The 21,884-nt window shown below is 38.4% G+C and overlaps 1 protein-coding gene across 3 annotated transcripts in view; it reads right to left on the minus strand.

Annotated features, from left to right (window-relative positions):
- homer3b (homer scaffold protein 3b) overlaps positions 1-21,884 on the minus strand; it is a 45,197-nt gene that overhangs the window by 5,896 nt on the left and 17,417 nt on the right. For 2 of the 3 annotated variants that reach the window (XM_051376247.1, XM_051376249.1), the window contains exons 4-9: positions 20,068-20,199; positions 18,963-19,070; positions 13,841-13,849; positions 10,852-10,988; positions 7,396-7,552; positions 352-462 (exon numbers count right to left, since the gene is read on the minus strand). In XM_051376247.1, coding sequence (XP_051232207.1) covers positions 352-462; positions 7,396-7,552; positions 10,852-10,988; positions 13,841-13,849; positions 18,963-19,070; positions 20,068-20,199 — 654 coding nt within the window. The remainder of the gene's footprint in view (positions 1-351; positions 463-7,395; positions 7,553-10,851; positions 10,989-13,840; positions 13,850-18,962; positions 19,071-20,067; positions 20,200-21,884) is intronic. The other variant, XM_051376248.1, reaches the window with a different exon arrangement.

Consider the following 21,884-nt stretch of genomic DNA (forward strand, 5'->3'; position numbering starts at 1 on the left):
ACTTTTTGAACATTTTGTTAAGTAATTATCTTTTGGACAAGACCACAACAGGATTATTGAACCAGAAAGATCTCAGTAACAACCTTAAGGAAGATTCAGAGAACAAATACACTTTTCTAACTCTCCAAATACATTCGGAATACATTTACTAAATAACTATAATAATAATGTTTCCAGGGTTTTTTATTTTATCAGATGGAGACTGAGGCTCTTTTTTCACAAACTGAAAACAAACATAACCAATTGATAACTGCTGATGTTTTGTAGACTATCCTTCCACACTGAGGGTCCCTTCAGGATAGAAAATGTATTTGGAAAGTGTGCTGTGTCGCGAGTTAACTGGTGTCCTACCTGGTCTTTGGCCTGCAGCTGGGCTTCCAGCTCCTCCAGTGACTGATTCAGCTCCTCTCGACCAGTCTGACCAGCAGTAGGGTGCCCCAGCTGGGCCTCCAGTTCTGCAACCTGGAACACACACAGAGACACCCAATTAATACATACTTATTAATAAAACAAATGTATATAGCGCTTTTCACTTTGGCACAGCGGTGCTTTGAGCCAAATGCTACAATGCTGACTGTTATTTGAAATTTTTACCGTGTTAGCATGCTAACATTTGGTAATTACCACTTGACACAAAATACAGCTGAGGCTGATGGGAATATCATTAGTTTTGCAGGTATTTTGTCATAAACCAAAATAGGCCCTACTGGGCAAATTAAAATTTGGACCGGATGATGGCGCTAGAAGTTATTACAATGAATCCAAAGAAGGTTCATGAATATCTGTACCAAATTCCATGGTAATCTGTTAAAAAGTACTCAAAACCACAAAAGTCAACCTCATGGTGGCACTAGAGAAAAGATCAGGGGGCTCACCAAAGTCAGGGGGATTCATTCTCTGGGGGCTCTGCGAGCAATCCAGTGAAGAGCTGCTGAAATATTTCTGCACAAGTGCGATGGACAGACATTTCCATCCCTAGAGCCATACCACTATAGCGTGGTTAAAAAGAGAGCCCATTACGAGATAACACAATACTTACATAACATTAAAACTACTGGTTTGGGGGGTTTGAATGCTGGAAGGGTTGGGGCTCTCTAATGTAGGGTTATTATTAAGTCCCAGCATGTGACCAAAGGTGACAGGGCCTTTGCCCCAGAACAGTCTGTCAACTGAGATCAGACAGAGTATATAATTAACGTCTTTTAAATCCCCTCTTAGAACTTTATTTGATAGGAAATCGTTTATGAAAAAAATATATATATACTTTTTATTGAGTTTAAACAAAGAACAGCACAATACCCCCAATCCCAGGCAGCCATAAACGTAAAAAGGGGAAAAAATAATAATATGAAATAATAGCAAATAAAGAAAGGGGGGGGGGATAAATGAAATTAAAGAAAGATAATAAACACAAAAATAAATTAGTTTATGGATATTTAATATGTTGCAGTCATTCGACATTTCACACTTTTTTGATTTTATCTCCGGGTGTTTTAAGAGCCCTGTGTTGTTTTTATCTGTTGTTTTTGTTTTTATCTGTTGTTTTTTTTCCCGGAAGCATTTTGTAACCTTGTTAATCACATTATTATAATATAGGTGATATAGGTGCATTTGAACAAGCTGACAGGGGAGCTCACAGGTCATATTAAACATTGCACAGCAAACAATACTAAAAATAATATAGGTATCATGAGAAAAAATAGAAATGTTATAAGAAATAAGTCTCTTTTGTAAACAACAAATATTGATCAAAGCCAGCAGCAGACCAGACATGTAGAAACTATGAATTTCAACCACACTAAACAAGTCTCCATCTTGTTGTTACACTCGAGCACAGGGGTCCTTTACTGTTAAATTGATTTTAAATTGAGCCTGAGCCTGAAAATAAATAAAATAAACCACGTCTGTTGGAAAGTCTTTGCCTGATTTAGTTTTATAATCTAACCTAATTATTTTAGTCCTTTGTCTGAAGCTGATCAGTCCAGGTTTCATGGGAATATGTAATTAGGTTTTTCCATTTGCTGGTGGACAAGCAGGAGAAACAAGAATCTGAAATGGGTAAACAGAAATCCATTGTCATGAGGGGGGCGATGCATTGGGTGGTTATCCAATGAATGGGCTTTTAAAAGGTTGTATAAACCTAATGTGTGGTGCAATTTTCTAAATCCAGAGAACCACACATCACCCTTCACCTCCAGTGAGAACATGGAAATTAGAAGAATTAGCATTAAAAGGTTTTTACATGCGGCAGCAACAATATATACTGTATTCACACACATACAGACACACTCACATACACATACGCTGGATGCTTACTATATGGTAAACCACCAGAGGGTCATCGCCTACACATTCCACCTACACACAAACACACATTCTTCCCCACACCCACACCCACACACACACACACACACACGATCACAAACACACACAAACAAGGATTTCCATAGTTGATAGAAGTCCATTTAGAGTGTCTTTGGAAGCATTCATCACTTCACTATGCAATCTACAAATGAATCAAGGACATTTTGTTGATTCATACTCTCATCTCTCTCTTCTCTCTCTCTCCCTCTCCCTCTCCCTCTCACACACACACACAAACACTTATGTGGAAAAAGGCTTTTCTGCCAGTGGTCACAGTACTGAACACTCTCGTCTTGGAGACTTTTTTTTAATTGCTGGAGGGATGTGGCCCTGTGTGAAAAAACATGAAAAACATTTTTCTCCCATCTGTGTTTAACATATTAACAGAAAAGCCAAAAGATGGTGAGTGACACTCAAGAAAGGCCTTTGAAGTCTGAACATGATGTGATTTAAAGTTTAAAGTTACCTTTCAACAGTCAAGAGCAAGGAACTAAAGCTGCTATGGTTGGGGGTTCAATTCCAACTGGGCCTTGTTTACAACAAAAGAAAAACAATATTCTATTATTGTTGCATGCTCTGGGAGTAATCAGATTAAGACAACAATCAAATGTGTCTTGTTTACACATTTAGGAGTAAGCAGATTTGTAAATGCAACTGACTGAAGTGCTGACAGCTAATTTGAAAAAACAAAATAACATAACATCTGAATAACGTGTTTATATGCCCTTAAACGGTCACATTGTTCAGACATCTGTGTGTTAAAAGCAGTTATGTCTAACCTGACATTAAGATAATTAGATATAAAGGTTTACATGACAGTCTGAGTATTCTGAGTATAGCATTAATTTAATTAAATGGATGCAATCTGCCTGTCAACTTGCGTACTCACCAGTGTCAGCTGCTGTAGATGAAACCTGATTTTAGACATGATCACAGCTGACAGGTGGAACATTCGGTTGTTAATTTACACCAGGGCTGTTCTTTTTATGCCATTATTTACAACAACTGGAAAAATCTGTAATGTACCAACTGTGAGGAGTAAAGGGTTGAATTCAGAATACTGCATAAAGCTGAAATGAATAGATGAGTCAACTGATTAAAGAAATATATTTACAGATTCTCAAAAAGAATATTTGCTGTTTTTCATAGTTCATAGTTGTGATTGTAAAAGACTGTTGGTCAGACAGACAGACGAAGGTGTTGTCTTGGACTTTAAGAATTATTTTCTGCAATTTTAAAGACCAAACCATTAATTAATTAATTCAGTTTGAGAAAATAACTGGCAGATTAATCTATGAGAATGAGAATAATAGTTTGTTGCTGTCTTTAATATGTAAAAATGCTGCTTCTTTTACAGGAACAAAGGAATTCAAACAAAGAAGCCTTAACTCTTGACCTTCTTTAGTTTTTTGTTGTTTTAACATTGGTGATGTAGGACGCATCACAGTGCTTGTTATTGCTCATTGTTGACATTTCATTTCACTGAATGTCTGAAATGTAAATGTGTGTTCGAGGGGAGACAGAATTTCTTGCTCTCATGTCAGCATTTCCCATTCCCCTCCCTTAAGCATCTCCTCTACATTTTCACAGGCAATTTCAAAGTGTCCCTTTAAATTCCACACTATACATTGCACGCCATCCAAGCCAAGCTTCAGAAAACCGCTCCGGGATTGGGGGGCGTGATCCCAGAGGACTGAATCCCTTCATATCTACTCTGTATTGGACAGCTACTGTCCCCAGAGGCGCCAGCCCCATGTCTTTCAACTCCAGAGGAAAACCTGGGAAAGCTCTGATTTCTTTCTAAATTAATGGTCCTAGGAACATTTTAGTCTTAATAGATTGACAGAGATTGTATTGGTGATTTTTCAAACAGAAATTCCAAATATTCTCAAATGTTTTTATTTTTCTGTCATATGTGACAGTAAATTTAATATCTTTAGGTTTTGGACTGTTGGTTGGACAAAGCAAGGGAGTGGTGGTAATGAGGGAGGGGTAAGCGCTGCTTCTTCACTTTCCCCCGGCCAAATGTATCCTGCCTGGTCATGAGCTCACATCCCTCAACTTTAGGCTCCCACTGCCTGATAAATAATGATATTGTAATATAACACTATCACACTATGACAGAGGATTTTACTAATATAACCCACTAAGAGTAACTACCTTCTGTTTTTCCATTGGTTGTTTTAGGTGTCATATTGGTTTAACTAAACTAACCAACACAATTACAATTGTGCTGCTTTGATGGAGGTATGCACTCTCTGAGCTCAGTATCTTTAGTTTGTGATGAGAGATGTTGAGTCTACAAAGTGTTTATCTAGGGAATCAGTTTTGTTTTGAATTTAGACACTTGATTTACATCCAAAAATCCCATTTGCCAAAAAATATCCCCCAGAAACACAAACAAAAAGGCAAACAATAAAGTCACACTGAAAGTATGGGTTTGGATGCAAATCAAACATCTTTTTCTATTTTATGAACATATTTCATATTTTAGCCCTTTGTCACATTTTGTAGTGGTTATAGTTTAGGTTACTGTTGTTTTCATGCAAAAATCTATATAGACAACAGACACAAATCCTAATGCAGCGAAACAAATTATATCAGCAAATACTTACTCAAGTAAAAGTCAAATTAATTACTAAAAATAAAAAATATTAATACCAAACAGAGTACACACAAACCTATTCAAGTATCCTGCAGTCAAATACAATAAACAATCTTACACCATGTGTTACTAATTCTCTTAAACCTGAGCAGGGGTCAGAGTCAACCCAGAAACCCAGAAAATAAACCTAGAATAACCTTTCTGCTGTGGATAAACACAAACATGGCTGAAGCCGAGAGTGTGACGAGGGAGAAAAAAGCCAGCCAACCTCTCTCCTTCTGCTCCTACGATGATTTATCTTTTTCCTCTAACTGGGGCAGAGAAGCGGGAGGGGGTGGGCAGTTTAGGGTGTCCTGTCCCAAAAAAAAAAAAAAAAAAAAAAAAAAAAACACAAAAAAAACCCCATCCCTACCCCCCCTCAACACCCCATTGCCAAACCCTGGAGGCCTGCTCCACTTCCAGCCACCTGGTTGACTTTGCTGCAGAGTGTGTGTGTGTTTGTGTGTGTTTGGGGGGGGGGTTAACCTTCACCTGGACTTGTAGAGATAGATGAAACAACGGGGGCTAAAAATAAAGGGCCAGTTTTCTGTCACTGGTGGTAATAGCTCCACTGCAGGCCGATTGCGGCAGCACTTAATTCTGTCGCATTGAAGAAGCCTTGTTAAGCTTGACCAAGGGCATAATTTTCTCTCTCTAAATTAAAGATGAAATGTCTGCGTTCTGGCCCTGTGATTATCACGGGAGCCTGTCAACAGAAATATCCCAAGGACGGGGGGCTGGATGAAAAATGCATCTGCAGTTTGGAGGAAACCAAGCCTGTGTGGGGATTTCAGTGTGATAGTTGTAGATGTATGAATAGAAAATAATCTGCATAGTATCCATTTTCTACCCGAGTGGTCACACAGAAAAGTGTTTCATAGAAACTCACCTCATCTGTCATTTTAAACCATATGCACACACATATGTGTTTGAAGATTTGGTCTACATTATAACCCTGATCACAACAATTATTAATTAGTGATTATGCAAGTCAAAGTTAATTTACTACCATCTATAGCATATCTAGTTTATAATTCCCTCAGTAATGGAAAATGTATATAATTCTCTCTTTAAATATTCATTTTTTACATATTAGGTATTTATGTTTACAATATCCAAACCATACTAAAAAGAACTACCGTGCAGCTGATGCAGATTCCTTTAATAAAAGACGAAGATGTGACAAAATAGTTTATGGTTAGTGACTTGTTTTGGAGAGATTTGCTGGAGTACAAATTTCCTCCTTTGGGTGTGAAGTGACTGACAGGAAACAGAGCATCACATAATGCAACACTCAGATAAAAACACTCAACTCAGCTCAATGAAATAAAACAGGAAGTCTATTCAGTTTAACTGAGGTGGGCCTTCCTGTCCCATGCAAGTTGTCAGCTTTAAGTTTAATTTACTAACCTCAGGGGTATATGATACTTTAGCAGGGTCGTTTTGCAGGCCAAGGACCCTGTAGCGGATAGAGAGACGGTGCAGGGACCCCCTACTACACATATTGTATAAAACTGTTACATATTAAACTGGACCTAAAATAATGTGTAATATTTCCCCCCCTTTTTTTAACGAATAGGCCGCTGTATCTAATCATATGTTGGATTCATGTGAATGTGTATTTTCAGACATATTTCAATTAAATTTACTAAATGTTTAATTCTCAAGACCCCCTAGGTGTGCTGTGTATTTTTTGATTTTGTTTTTCTTTAAATTACCATATGAAGCTTTAGAAACTAAAGTAGTGACTTCATCCTACACCAATCTACACCAAGGAATCAGAAAATAATAATTCACAGGTGTTTTGTTTTTAAAACTGTATCAAGACATCTGAAAAAAAACAGCTCCAGTCAATAGTTTAACTATTGTTCTAAAATTGGTGCTCCAGTCAAGTCAACTTTACATTTTATATAGTAAATCACAGTTTTTCTTAGAAGGCTTTACAAACTGTACAACAAATTACACCCTTTTGGACCTTTAAAAAAAGGGGAAAATGATGTACTCCTTGTACTAACCTTATACCTTTAAACTGCAGGTAACCATAGCAACAGTGATGCTTCATGCTACTCTCTCTAACCTAAAACAACAAGTTAAACAAATTAAATTAAATATAAATCTAGGTTGGATATAACACTTTGAAGTGGCCCAAAATACAACAATGGGAAAGTTTGAGCATTATTGTTTATATGGCGTATTGTGACATGAACTCAACTCTCAAATAATGGGTTGAGGCCAGAATAAACTCCACTAAACAGCACAAGTAGAGTCAAAAGTAGAACACCTCAACAGTCTTTAACCAGCCTTTACCAAACCATACAGCTACATTTTTATCAGCTTCAGGGATATTGTATTATGAGGTGTCCATTCATCCACCTTCTGTACATCACCTGGTCTCTGAGGCGATCTGTCTCCTCCTGGTATTCAGCAAGCTGTTTCTTCCACTGCTCCACGCTGCTGTTGGCTTCCTGCAGTGCTTCCACCAGCTTGGCGTTACTGTCCTGCAGGGTGAAGAGCTCAGCCTCCAGGTTTATCTCACACATGGACCTGAGGAGAAGTCACAAAAAGACAATTTAGTTTAATTTGGTGCTAAGCAGGTAGAGCACAGTTGGTTTATCTGAGCTTTTCGTTTTACTGCCTGCTGTGGCCGAAAACGACACTGATGAGGGAGCAGAAAGAGTGAACCAAGACAATGAGCTGAAAGATCCTAAAACACGGTGTAGAGCTAAGAGGAACTGCGGAGTGAGGTGATAATTATTACTGATTAGTGCAGCTTCTTAAGACCTAATGCTGGTCGACTGTTACTGTCAGAAAGACGCATTGCTGGTGAGGAAAATGCAGAAGATAATGAGGTAATGAAGTGTAACTTTTATATTATGCTGCACCAGCTGTTTGGAGAAATTTTGAAGGACATTCATTTGATTTTAAGGAGCCATAAGCCCATGAATGTTTTCAGATTCTGAAACAGAACTAAATGTGATTTTTTATTACTTTTTTCCTTTGTCATTTAAATATTCTATCTCTCTTTTGTCTTTTTAGAGGTGTTTTTGTGCATATTTTAGAAAACAATTAGGCTTATAACCTGCATCAGGACAGTATGCACCTTTAACAATGGAGAATTACAGAGACCATACGATACTGTGGAATAAATAATCCAACACAGGTGGTGTGTTATCCTAGTAACATATTGGAAAGACAGATCTGTTCCTGTGTGCTGGTAAAGGTCAGGATTCAGTGGGGATATTAAATAAACTAAAGAGTCTTCACATGAGAAGATGGAGTTAAGGAAACGGAGTCTTTGCCATGACGACCAAACTAACAGCTTGGCAACCATAAAACTACTCACCATAGCAACAGGATAAAAAAGCCTGCGTAGGCTTATAACAATCATAAAATAAAATCGTCAGACTTGGGTGCTTTACAACCTATAATCATGAGTGTTTTTCCGCTTCCTGGTCTTAGATGGAAGGTCGAATGATCAATAATGGACACCATAATGGCAATAATTACGAGCCGCTAAATTCAGACACACACACACACACACACACACACACACAGTCCACCTGTAGTGTGGTTCCCATTCAGTCTGTACTTTTTTCTTTGTGCTAAATGCTTTTAGACTGACTCACTGCTGTTCTTCTAGTTCAATGTGGTTACATTTCTTCAGGGCTGAAAGCAAGCTTTTATTGTTTTTCACAAAACAGAGGAGAATGGGACACATTTTACACGGGTGAGTTGTTTTCTCTGAGGGCCATCCCTGCTGCTAAAGAAACAATTTGTATTTCCTGACTTATAGTCCCCAGTATGAGTAAAGCTCCAAATTTCCTTGATCAGTACCTGATCCAGCTCCCACATTGTATGCTTACCCTACATTCCCTGTCCCACCTGCTTTTTGCCATACTTAAGTCAATTTACCTTGTCCAAATCCATTCTGGTTGCACCCAAACACGGAAAATATGCAATGCTTCAGGACTCTGGATTCTACACATAAGACATTATTACTTATAATGGGAGCAGTACTCAATAGCAGTGGTTCTCAACCTTTTTGCTGTAAAGGTCCCCCAAATTGATACACATCAGGCCCATATTTGATAAGGTGTAGTCTCAAGGATCCCAGTCTTGTAAGATGTTGTTATTCTGTGTGAAAAACAGCCATGTAACCATGTAGGAGCCATAATTAAATTTACAGAGTCTGAGGAGATACTCCTCTCTGCTGACCTTACTGGGACACACATTTTTCCAGTTTACAAAATATTTTTTATTGTCTGCTTTTGGTTCTTTGGTGGTCAAACAGTAGCTCTCATTTCAGAAAGAACCCCCTCAGTTGACGTGTGGGTACCAGCTTGACTGACTCTCTGGATGGATAACAGTATGCATTGTTTGTAGAATAAATCCACATACAATCACATAAAACCTGTTCCCCGTGCCAAGGAGTTCATGTCTTCGGTTTTGTTTGTCAGAAGGATATCTCAAAAACCTGTGAGCAGCTTTCAGTGATTTTATTTGTGAAAAGTTGGCCATGAGATGGAAGAAATGTGATCTGTTTATGGTCTGCATCCTGCTTTTTTCTCCCATTTCTTTATTTGGCCTTCATATATTTACAATTAACAATATCTGGAATGGACATTTTTTAAACATTTTTGCTGTTTTCTCGTGATCTACTGCACTCACTTGAAGGAAACAATTGTGCATCATGATGAAGATTAACATGTTATTGTTCAAATAGAAAGTAGAGAATTGTGATTCATTTTTAAATGCTTTTGTGTTTAATGGCTTGTAATCCTCTCCTACTCTAACAGAGGACAGGCATTTAGCAATTTGAGTTTTATTCACTGTACAGAGCTCCACAAAGTGCTCTGGGCATTTACATCTGCTCTTGTAGCCAAACTGCAGCTTTAGAAAGTTTACTACAAAAGGTTGTAACCCTAAAGGATAGAATTTCCATTCCAGTACTCCCACACACACACACACACACACACACACACACACACACACACACACACACACACACACACAGACACACAGACACACAACACACACACACACACACACACACACAGAGACATCTGCTGCTCTCTCTGTTGTTTGATTTTAATGTGTATTTTATGTCTCTGTGTTTTGTGTATTATCTTTACAGATTGTTGTATTTATTCTTATACTGTATGCAAGCCAAATATTCTTTAAAACATCAGAAGCTCTGAGACGCTGCTCTCTGTCTGTTTCTCTTGTCGCTGTCTCTCTGTCCCATGTTGTCAAATAAATACCCTAAATAAAATCTTAGTTAAATATGCTGTCTAATAAATGTACTGATGAAATATTAATAATAGCATTAGCGCTGTACAGTATAGAATAAATGTTTTTTCTACCGCCCTCTTCATTAAAAGCAAATTTCGCATTCAGCCAAAAGAAGAACATGATACCAAACAGTGAGAGGTGTAAAAACAGTAATCCTTGAACATGTTATGTATAATTATATTTAAATGTACAGATGGCCTCAGAAAGCACACTACATAATGTTATGTGTGGGCTCCTTTTGAGGAGGAAAGGAAAGCTACACAAGTTGAACAAAACTATAAGTACATTACATACATTATATTGGAATGGACTGGAATGTACTAGGACTAAAATAAAAAGTCTCTGAAAGTGCTGTTAACAATGTCTTTCAGAGACTAGTTCTGATCATTATAGCTTATTGGTTAGTAATGCAAAGGTTAAATCAGGTTAATAAAGATCTAAAACTACAAGACTAAGAAACTCAAACTAAAACAAAAAAAAATTAATGTTTTATCATGGTGACACATGAGGTTTAAACTTCCTGCTGAAGTGAAAAAAAAAAAAACATTTACCCTTCAGACAACATCTTTTTGACCCTCTCCTTCTCTACCGTTAGCTCCACCTCGGCACTCTTGCTGCGAAACAGCTTTTCCTCGGCCGGCCCGTTGACTGTGAGCAGCGGCGGAGAATGGCGCTCCTCTGACAAGTCCTGGATCAAAACATATATACAAACATACAGGAAATAAGCTGCAGCTAATTGGAATGAAAATCAGTAGCAGCTATTCTAAAATGTTATTAGTTTAATTCTGTACCAGTGCTTACCCTGCCTCAAGAAAACCGATGAGAACGAAAAGGTTAGACACACCTTTTGTGTGTTAAACAACAGATGCTTCTTGGTATTACAATGTAAATCATCAACTACACTGCAGTTTTCCTATTAGGAGACAAGAGTCCTCTGATAGAGGACAAGAGGACTTAACAGGGAACAACTAGTGCATTTAGTCTTGAGTGGATGTTTTAAACGACATTTAATAGGCCAATACAACCATATACATATTGATTGAGGATGTTTCACAGTTGATACAGGATTCTCATTATTTAGACTTAAGGCTCAGAGGTTCAGGTTTGAGCTGGTGACAGGACCATTACGGTCTCTACATCCAGACCTGTCATCAAACGGGCAGGACACAGCAGCAGGACAGGACCGAGCTCAACCTGTCAGTGCTTGATATGTCCCATCTGGGCTCTTGTAAACCGACTCCTTGCAGCGTGAGCAGCCATGTGTGGAGCCCGGCTGCCTTCTCTTCATACAAAGATCTGATTGGACTCTGATGCAGCAGGAAGAGATTGAAGTACGGTTCCCTGTTCCAAGAGTTCATCTGGTGTTTATGTAAAAAAATTTGCACATGCTGGTTTCCTGCTGACACATTGAATATACTGCACATCTGGCAATAAGCTCACTACGTAGCAGAATTACAGTTTAGTCATGTGATTGTCATTTTAATGGAAGATAATCATGTAAAAATAACGATAATGTGGAACTACATCTACATCTTACGTAAAAGGTTCAGTAGCTGTTCTGGAGCATTCATTCAAATCACATGATCTTCCTCAGCAGCAGTTTATTCATTCCATTTTTAACTGAGTACTTCAAGGACTTCTTTTCGATGCTGTCTTACAAGTTGAGGTTCATCCTGTCGTACCTTGTAGCTATATTGTAACAGATTCATTATTTAAAGATAGTCTTGTTTCAGTTCATTCAAAATTTACAAGATTAAGTCTAATTTTTATTCATGCCATTTCGATTTTTTGTCAAGTTGAAGTTTGTAATTTGCTACCATGACTATAATACAAGCACTCAGATACTGTAGTTTTAGAGGAGCTTTAGTTTTTCTTCTTAAAACTAACTTGTTGATGCACATAATAACACACCAATAGTACCATCATTTACAGAGACATTCACGTTAATCTCTTTTTGCTATGATAGATCCAAGCGTTTATGTTTTTCAGTACTTGCTCATACAGTTTGAAGATCTTTAAGCTAGAAATCAGTGTTTTAGAGAAGAGATTATGGTGACGGATAAGACAGTTGATGTCTCACAGTAACACATTTAGAAAGAAAATCTAAACTTTTGAGTGACCTTTAGTTAAAACACTGAATGAATCTGGAGCCATAAAATCAACAAGGTTCAACTTCCTTCCTTGTTTGCAGCCTGATTATTACATTTGAACATTAAGTTATTTGTTAACATTTGTAGGTTGAGCCTTCATACTCTTTCATACGTTTTGCCTAAGTAAACTACTATATCTGCAACATAAAAGTCAGCTGTTTCTGCCTCTGCTTTCCTAGCTCATTAGGAGTGCCCTCTTATATAAAAGAAAGGTTAAATAAACTGAATGGTGACACAGAGCAAGAAGATCCATTTATCTTCCTCTTACGTCAAAGGGAGACTTTGAATATGACATTACAGCATGCAGATGGCTTGACTCCAGCCTGGCACAGTCAAGTCTAACCAATCTGCTTTGATATTTTCCTTCCCTGCTGCCCAGAAATGGGTTCAAGCTTCCTGTCACACAGTTTTGTGAACCATTTTCCTCAGTTTGAGGCTGTGAGCTAAAAGCGTGCAGATGAATTGGGCTTGGGCACATTCCTGTACCACCCATTGCCTTCTGTCTTTTCTTTTTGTGTGGAAACCTAAACCTGAACTTGTCAACAACCAAGTGCCTGACTGAAGCATTACAACCCTGCACTTACTGTAGAAAGAGCTTGTATTATTAATTTGAGCAAGCCTGACTGTATTCCCCCGAGGAACATGTTTTATTATCTATAGCTCAGCAGCTCTCCGTCTATCCTTACGGATGGATATGGAAATAAAACACGCAGCCGACTCATGTGGATGAGCATCGTGTCCAGGAGAAGGAACCCGAGAGCAAGAGAAATCAAAGCTAAGAAAACTCCAGTCCGGCCCCAAAGCCAACGGATCGGCTGTGCGTACCCCTGCATAATTCATACTCTGGATCATGTTTAAATCATAAATGGGATTACAAATTTACAGCAGTTTTTCCGTATGTTGTTCGTTAACAGGCCGAGTGGAAACAAGCCCGGGACACAAGAGAACAAGCCTACAAACAATTAGCCAGAGTTCGAAGGACCTGCAAGGATTTTCCAGTTTTAAAAAAGGACATATGTGTATTATCTGTTCTCAGGGGAAATTTCATGATATCAGTGTGTAGTCTGGATTCTGATGAAGTAAAACAGAAATCAGCTAATGAATTTACCTGCATGTTGCCATATTCTGTACAGACTACATTTGGTGTTGTTGTTGTTGCTTCCGTCGTTAACAAAGCTTTTACTCTTTTGTAGCAAAATCCAGCTGTGTTCTGAAGATAAATTAGCTCTGAAGTCAACTTTGATCAGACTCCAGATGAATTATTGAGTGTAATAGTCCATGCAACACTAAGATACATGACTGTGAACACAGCAGTCCCTTGGACAAAAGAAGATGGTTGTCTTTGTATTGCTTCTTTTGCTTGTGAGGTGGAGTGTGTGTTTTCACGCACCTGGGAGAGCTGAGAGATGAAAATGTTCCATGATGCATGAGGGAAAGGAAGAAGGAAGGGGGAGATGGGGAGGAATGGAAAAAATAGTTACAAGATAATTAAAACAAATACGTTAAGTACTATTATTTTAACTAAACGGTGATCCACCCAGGGCCCAGTTCATGAAAGCTTTACCATTCACCGTTTTCAACTTTTCAGGGTCCTGAGAAAAGGTTTGCTTTGTAATCGATGGAATCCCAGATACTTTAAATATTAAAGAGCTTTCCTGAGCGCTTTCATCATGACGTCTCCGCACCACTATTCGTCTTAAGTACAGCTACACTGTTTACTTATTTATCTGCATGTCAGTCCATTGGCTCCTTTAGCTTTTTAAAGCTACTGTTTCTACACCCTGTGTTTCATTGAGACCACAAACCTGCTTTATTTATTCATGCGTCAATGCATCAGTTAGGTTTCCCTTGAAGCACCTGACCTCCCGACTAAACAACACACAAACACACACACCCCAAAAACACACACTTTTTTAGCTGGGTTTAATGCCAAGTCTGTGCATTAAAATATTGATGACTGGCATTTCTGCTTCTGCATAGATACCATGTATGGGAGGAGGTCGCAGAGGGAAAAAAGCTCCAATCAGCAGACGCAAACAAATGACAGCTGTAACCTGTCAGAGGAGGGAAACAGCTTCTACACCCTGCTGTGTGTACACTGCTGTTCAAATGATTCATGGACAGGAGATATTTCTTTTATACCCTTTTTGGCATTTATTTACCTTTACTATGTAGCTCAGTGGTTCTAAACCAACAGTCCTGTAAGATGATCTCAAGTACCTCTTCACAACCACCACGTCTGATTTTAAACTGGATACTATTTAACACTAATAACTGTAATTTTCAATGTTTAGAGTCTCTTTTTTTCCGTAGAAAAAGCAGGAACATTTGCATTCGAACTGCTACCACTTGGACAAGCAGAGGCTCAACATTTCAATTTTTTATCAGTTACTTAAAAAAATCTATTTTGACTTCTCTTCTCACTTGCTCTCTATTTGTTTCTGCTGTTAAAGTAATAGTTTGCATATGTGCTTACTCAGTGAATATCCACCAACACAAGATATTTAAGAAAACATCTTCTAGAGAAGGAATCAATGGTTTTGTGATAGATCAAATGAAAGGGAAAAAACATGTGTTATAAAGTAGAGAGAATACTTATTTAAGCTATATTCTACTGCACAACACATGCCATAAAGGAGGGCCATGGTTAGGGGCTCAATTCCGAAGGTCAATTCGAAAACCTTTAAATGAAGCATTTACAAAATAAATAAATAAATATATTCTATAAAAATTATTATATTAAATAAAAATGTTGATTGTCCTTGCACTTGTGAGTTCTACAATCCTGTATGTGTTGCTCTGTTTATCACTCTTCATTTTTATCTCATTGAACTTCACCATCTCCTCCTCCATCTTATCTCTGAGCTCTGCAAATAAGTCTGAAAGCTGAAGCTTTACTGCGCGCATGCAGATCCCCTGCTGCCATCCACACAGAGGCAGAATCTGTATAAAGCTTGAGGCTGCATAAATACAGCTCTGCTAAATACTGTAGATGGTTAGTGACCATGGCCATTACTGACCAGCTGAATGTGATGCAATACCTACACTGAGTAAAGAGGAAAATAAAACTGACAACGCTGCAGCTTCCCTGCAGTGTTGTATAAACATTCTCTGTGGGGTTATCAGTTCATCATAACGTACAGTTTGCCTATTTGCCTGTGTGTGCTCTATGATTGCCTGCAGTATTATTACAACATTATGTTCCTCTTCTACTATGTCTTTACTTTTTGACTGGCCATCAGTCAAATGTATTTTGTATACTTAATACTTCAATCTGTGATCTTTATTGATTTGGTTCTCATTCACAATATGACCTGGTGTTTGTGGAAAGCTTTAAACAGTCTACACATTTTGGTATATAAACAGCCTTAATGGAGCTCTTTACTGGCATTATAGCCGCACTAAGGCTGCCATTAATACTTGGCTGTGGTTCATTTACACAATAACCTCACATCCTCACAATCCATAACAGCTTTGATTGGGTATTATTTTGGTATTACGCAGGTTCAGACAGTCAGCAGTATGGTGTTTTACAGTGTGCAGCGGTGAGTCAGAAGATGTGATAATAACCACAACAACACCTCCACAACACCTCTGTGTTTACGGCCCGACACAAAATCAATGACTGCTGTCCTATCAAGAAATCAGTTTAGGCTGCTCGCCTGCATCTGACCTTGCAGCTCTATCCGGGTGATGTTTCTGTGTGTGTGCTTAATTAATCAATTTAGCATGTGTGTATGCATGACCGTGTGTATGCATGACCGTGTGTGTGTGTGTGTGTGTGTGTGTGTGTGTGTGTGTGTTTGGAGGGGGACAGGTTTTTTGTATTCTGTTTTCTAAGCTCTACCCAACAAGCAAAGAGGTCTCTGGTAGCCATGGTAACAGCATGTAACACCTCTGCTTGCTGATCTGTCACAGACCCTGACCTCTGACCTTTATGTGCGATGTTGCACTTCAAACTGACACACTGAGGGCATGAATTCAGCTGTTTTATACTTAATGTCCTCCCCATGGTTGACAAATGCATTCAGTCATTACACAACAGTGTGTTTGTGTACTGCACAGTCTACAGAAACTTCTGAAACTTTGCCTGCCAAAGGAGAGGCATGAAGGGGCAAGAAATTCATTTTACATGCGTGTACAAGTGGCAAGATTTGCTATATCAACATGCAACACGTGCAAAAAAGGAGCATTTGCTTCTAAATCCATTTTGTACAGTTTTTAGAAGAAAACAGTGTTTTCTTTTTTAGCCTTTATGTCTATTCTTGTTTTCTCCACTTTGTTTTTCTTTCACTATAAAACACATTGTGTGAATGTGACAATGTGAATTTAAAAAGCGTTATACAAATACATTGACTCTAAAAAGTCTAAAAAGTATGACTGATCAGAAGAGTAAGCGATCAATAAGAGATACACTGAGGCATTAACAAATGAGCCCTGATCTGAACTGAAGTGTGAATATCAATCAGAATATGACACATTAAAGCCTCATTTGCAGTTAAAGGAATTTGTACACGCCACACTTAATCAACCTGACTTTTGACCTCCCAGTCTCAAGTCTGCTTCTGTGCAGCTCAGTCCAGCATCAATACTCTGAGAAAACTGTCCTGGCCTCAATGAAAACAATATTTACTCTACCGTTAAATGTCAGCTAGTACAATGAAATATTGTTCAATTTGTGCACCGGACTTCTTGTGCTGTTGACCTTCTTTGTATTGATGCTCTGTTTTGTCGCATCCAGGAGTTTTTTTTCTCTCTGCCACACAAAAAGACAAGACAAACCATCAGCTCTTATCTGAGTGTCTCTGAGCTGAGGTCGCAGCGTTGGCAGCGTGACTCTGCAGACTCCCAGATCTGCTGAGTGGCTCTTTGTTAGGATTTCTGAACAATGCATACACAGAAACACACAGACACACTTCAGTTTGTTTAGAATCCCTGTCACTACAACAACCAAATACATTCTTATTGCTAATACGTGGCAGAACAGTCTAATAAACAAGACTGGCAGCTCAGCTCTGAAGCTTCCCAAAAGTCAGCATGTGACCTTGTTTCCTTCATGTTTGTACAATTCAATCACAGCCACCCAAACAGAGTGTGCACCAACTGATTCTGTAAATGTCAGAAGAGATGCCCTAGAAAATATCACTCTGTGTCCTGTAATCTACTTGTGAAAAAAAAGGTGAAGGACAAAAAGTTTCCACTTCAGGCAAATTTTCACTTCTGCAGCTGAACCTCAGAGTTATCACATCCACCAAGAAATCACCAATACTGGCAGGATAAAAGCTGCCCATTGTCCTTTCAGCAGCAGCCAGATTCCCTTCAATTATAGATGATTCAGCTCCCCTCCGTCCCTCCCTCCCATCTCTTCTCTTTCCTCTCCATTCTCCTGATCCCTCATTCCTCTTTCTTTCTGGCCATTACTACCCCTCCAAACACCTTCAGCGCCGGCGCCTCTTTCTGCTTCCCATCTCCATTTGTCATGCATGAAATCTTTTAATGGAGTTAACCAATGGGAGAATAATGGAGCGGCCAGATGGGGATCCATCTAATCCTTCGTGATTCTGTATATGTCTAAAATAGAAACAAAAGGCACAGAGTTCGTCAGGATATTACTCCTCCGCTGTGTCTCTGTATTTGGTCTGGGGGTTACAGAGACCATCGAGTCCCTTCGAGGTCACAGGTTCAGTTGCTACAACATGTTGTTGATCCTTTTTAAAAGGCCATGTCCGGACATAAAGTCTATTAGACTTTTTTCACGTTAAAAATGATATTTACTCTAAAGTCTGATCAGCAAATACTTGCACTGGGGGCTTTTTATTATTTTATATTTAGAATAATACCATCTTGTTTTTAAATTACTAAGCAGTAGCAGTTTCCTTGGTGGTGTCTGTACACATATTGCAGATATCACAGCAAATTTCGACCCTTTTAAGGCTCAATTTACACTAATGTAACTCCTCATTACCCCTACCTCAGTAAGTTGAAATGAAACTATCCTCTGTGCAGATAGTTTTGGTTTGATTTGCTGAGGTTTGGAAATTATTGCCGCTTGAGAATTCCACCATCGTCAATATAATGGAGGTGAACGAACCTTATTTGTGGTGCTCAAAGGATCTCAAAACTCAATTTAAGAAACAAAGTAGCAATGTGTCTTGAAACAATGCCCTAATTATTCAGGATACTCAACAATCTGCCAGTGTTTATTTTCAGATCAGCAAATGGAAAAGCTTTCATGAGGTGATTAATTGTTATACTTTACAATTACTAATAAATCAGCATAGCAAAAAATGCATATATCAGTATGTAAAATGCTTATCATTCATTTACAGTGGCATTTACCGAGCATGACTGATCGATCTCATTGATATTTTTGTCAGATCTGTTATGACCTGACAACTTATGGCTTATGCTTTTTGAGTAAATGGAGTTTCCATTCTCTACCAAATGCTCTGATCAGAGAGAATACATCAGAAAACTTTAAAAAGCTTTAAGAAAGTAGAGCAGTGCTTTACCTCTGGAGCTGCAATGTTGAGTGCAGGGTTGGCCAGTTCAAACCTCTCCTGAGATTTCTCTCTGGCTAGACGGGCCGCCTCCTTCACCTCCTTAAACTGCTCTGCAAACTATAGGAGGAGGAAGAGATGAGACCGAAGTAACACTCAAACACACAACACCTTGAACCACTATTTTAAATCTTCCTTCCTCCATGATAATACTATAGCATTTACGTGTCACTCTGGGGCAGGGGAAAGCAACCTTTACTATCAAAAGAGACATTTTTGGCCGGAGAAGAAAATAGAAAATCTGTCTGGAACCGCAAACATATTTGAGCTTTATAATGTTAATTTCTCGCTGCTGATCAAGCATACCGGTAAACCAGCAGCATTGGTGGTGAAAGCAAACAAATCTGTCCACACACTATTCTCAAGACTCAAGACTAGTAGCCACCACTATTGAGGTTCGGCAAAATATAGAGGAAAGGCACCAGGTCAGAATGTAACATATGACACACATTATAGTTACTGAAAAGTTTTTTATCTGGTGTGTAATGGTGACACATTTGTGCATTTGTTATTCATTTCCATATCAATTTTTGTGAAAGCCACGGGTTACATACTGATACTCTGGGGTAACAAGAATACTGTTCAGCTGCTGTGACGCTATATAATCTATAATTTCAAGCTTATTTTGAATTTACTTTAGATGACAGCTTAGGTTAAACGTAAAATAAATAAATAAATGTGTGTGACAGATGTTCTCTGAAGGTCATGTTTTCTCAGCAAAATTAAAATCTTGGAGATAAATAAATATCTTGTGGGGAAGTATTTGTAAGAAATGAAACATTACAAATACTCTCTACGTGAACTCTTTGTAGACAGACTATCCAAATACAGTGTTGCCACTGTCTATGTGTCTATGTGTTTAATGTAACCCAGCTGCATCAGACAGTGACAGAATCTGTTGAAAAAATGGGGCCTTGATCATCACATCACTGTCCTCTCCTGCTCACGTAGCCTCTCTTTTCCCCCACACCCTGTCTGCGCAATGTCAAATAAATGAAAGACTCTTTGAAGTGTTTTGTTTGAAAGTTGCCGATTTGTGTACGAGAGGTGTTTTTACCTGCTGCAGCTGCTGCTCTGTGGAGAAGCCCAGGCCATAGACAGTGTTGGCCCGGCTGTCTGCCCACTGGCCAAACTTCTGGGAGGTTTTGGTGAAGGTCATGTTGGGGGTGATGGTGCTGTTGATGATGGCCTAACACCACAGATTATAAAAGAAGTAATAAATAACATGAACAAAACATCAGATGAATGATCCCAGTAGGAAAGGTGAGACATTGTTGAGATAAATAACAGGATGTTGCACAGGTTTACAGGATAAATATAAAAAGAAGAGCAAGATCAGAGAGGGATATTAAACATGTATTATGTACACTGTCTACGGGGGATCAACACTAAAAGATTAGACAAAACATTATTGGAATTGCTGTGATTTATATTTTATACATTTTTATCTTATTTGTTCACTGGGATAGATTTCTTATTCATAACAAATCAGATTATATTTTTAAATCAAATTGTTATATTTCCTTCAGAACTACTTACAGACATATTTTCATTTCACAAATGTCTTCATAGTTTGAATTTTTAAGTAAATCCACAGCTACGGCAGCTGTTAAAAAGGTGCATCAACTCTAATTCAGGCTTAACTTGGTAGGGTTCTGCACTTGCATGTACTTGTATGCATTTATCAAGCTACGTGCTTAAGAGCCCATTTTCAAAAGAAGGTCATTTTCAAGGACAAAGAATTCATCACATCCAGAATCAACAAGAAGAACATTAATAATTTCTGTCACCTTTAAATGCCAAATTATATTACTGCCCAGTGATATTTTTCATTCATTGTACTTGACCAGCAAATTTTCATCTGATTAACAAGAGGCCAACGATTCACTGTGCAGCAGCTCATTACAACAGGCTGGTTTTGTCTGGGAGTTCTATGGTTTCCTTTATGCTCATTAGCAGTAATACATAACATGGCAACCTTAATACCACAAGACCACGTTTGGATTATGTAATTGTCCTTTGTTGTGCAGTTGTGTCATTTACAGTTAAAAAAAAACAACATTATGGAGGTCTACTGGAGAACTGTGCGTGCAAATAAAGACAAAATATCTAACAACCAGGCCACAGAAAGAGCTAAGTAAAAAAGCTTGTTGCGGTGTGCTGTTGAGTAACGCTCTCAAGTGTCTGATAAGGTGGAGTTGTTGCCAAATGTAGATTTCTTTGGTCTTTTATCCAAAAGTCTCAAGTCTCAGGGTGGTAAATTGGCACAATTGGCAGTTCACTACAAAGCGAAGTGTTTTCTTTGAGTTTCATTTAGGTGCTAACAAGATATGCTGTTAGTGTTGGGACTCCCTGGTGCTTTACCATTGTTGTGGACTTGGCATTAGCGATGTCGGGTGTGTTATAAATATTCTGCTGACAATGAGCAACTCCGACTAATGCATCCCCACCCATGACAGCCACAACCAAATGGAAAACAGATTTATTTCCACTTATTTGAAGAATCTCAGGATAGGGTTCAGAGAGTGGGCTGAATAAAATGCAAGTCAGGAGGATATGATACTACACAAATGGAGAATCCCTTCACCAATGTAATACTAATACCATATGAGGAAAACACTTTAGTCTCACTGCTGAGTGCAACTAGGTACAGCACACTCAAGTTTAATAGAAGCTTGGTTTGATTTTTCTTGCAGTCCCACTACATCTTGTGCTGGCTTTATCCGACAGAAATACAATCATCACAAATTTGTTATATTTGTTTGTTAAATAGAGCACGTTAGAATCAATCAGTACACTTTTGATAAATGTGAGCTAAAGAGTGATATATTGGACACCTTTTTCACATTTCTCCTCTTAAAAGAATTTAAGCAT

This window comes from Dicentrarchus labrax, unplaced genomic scaffold (genome assembly GCF_905237075.1).
Source record: "Dicentrarchus labrax unplaced genomic scaffold, dlabrax2021, whole genome shotgun sequence".
NCBI classification, from domain to species: Eukaryota; Metazoa; Chordata; class Actinopteri; family Moronidae; genus Dicentrarchus; species Dicentrarchus labrax.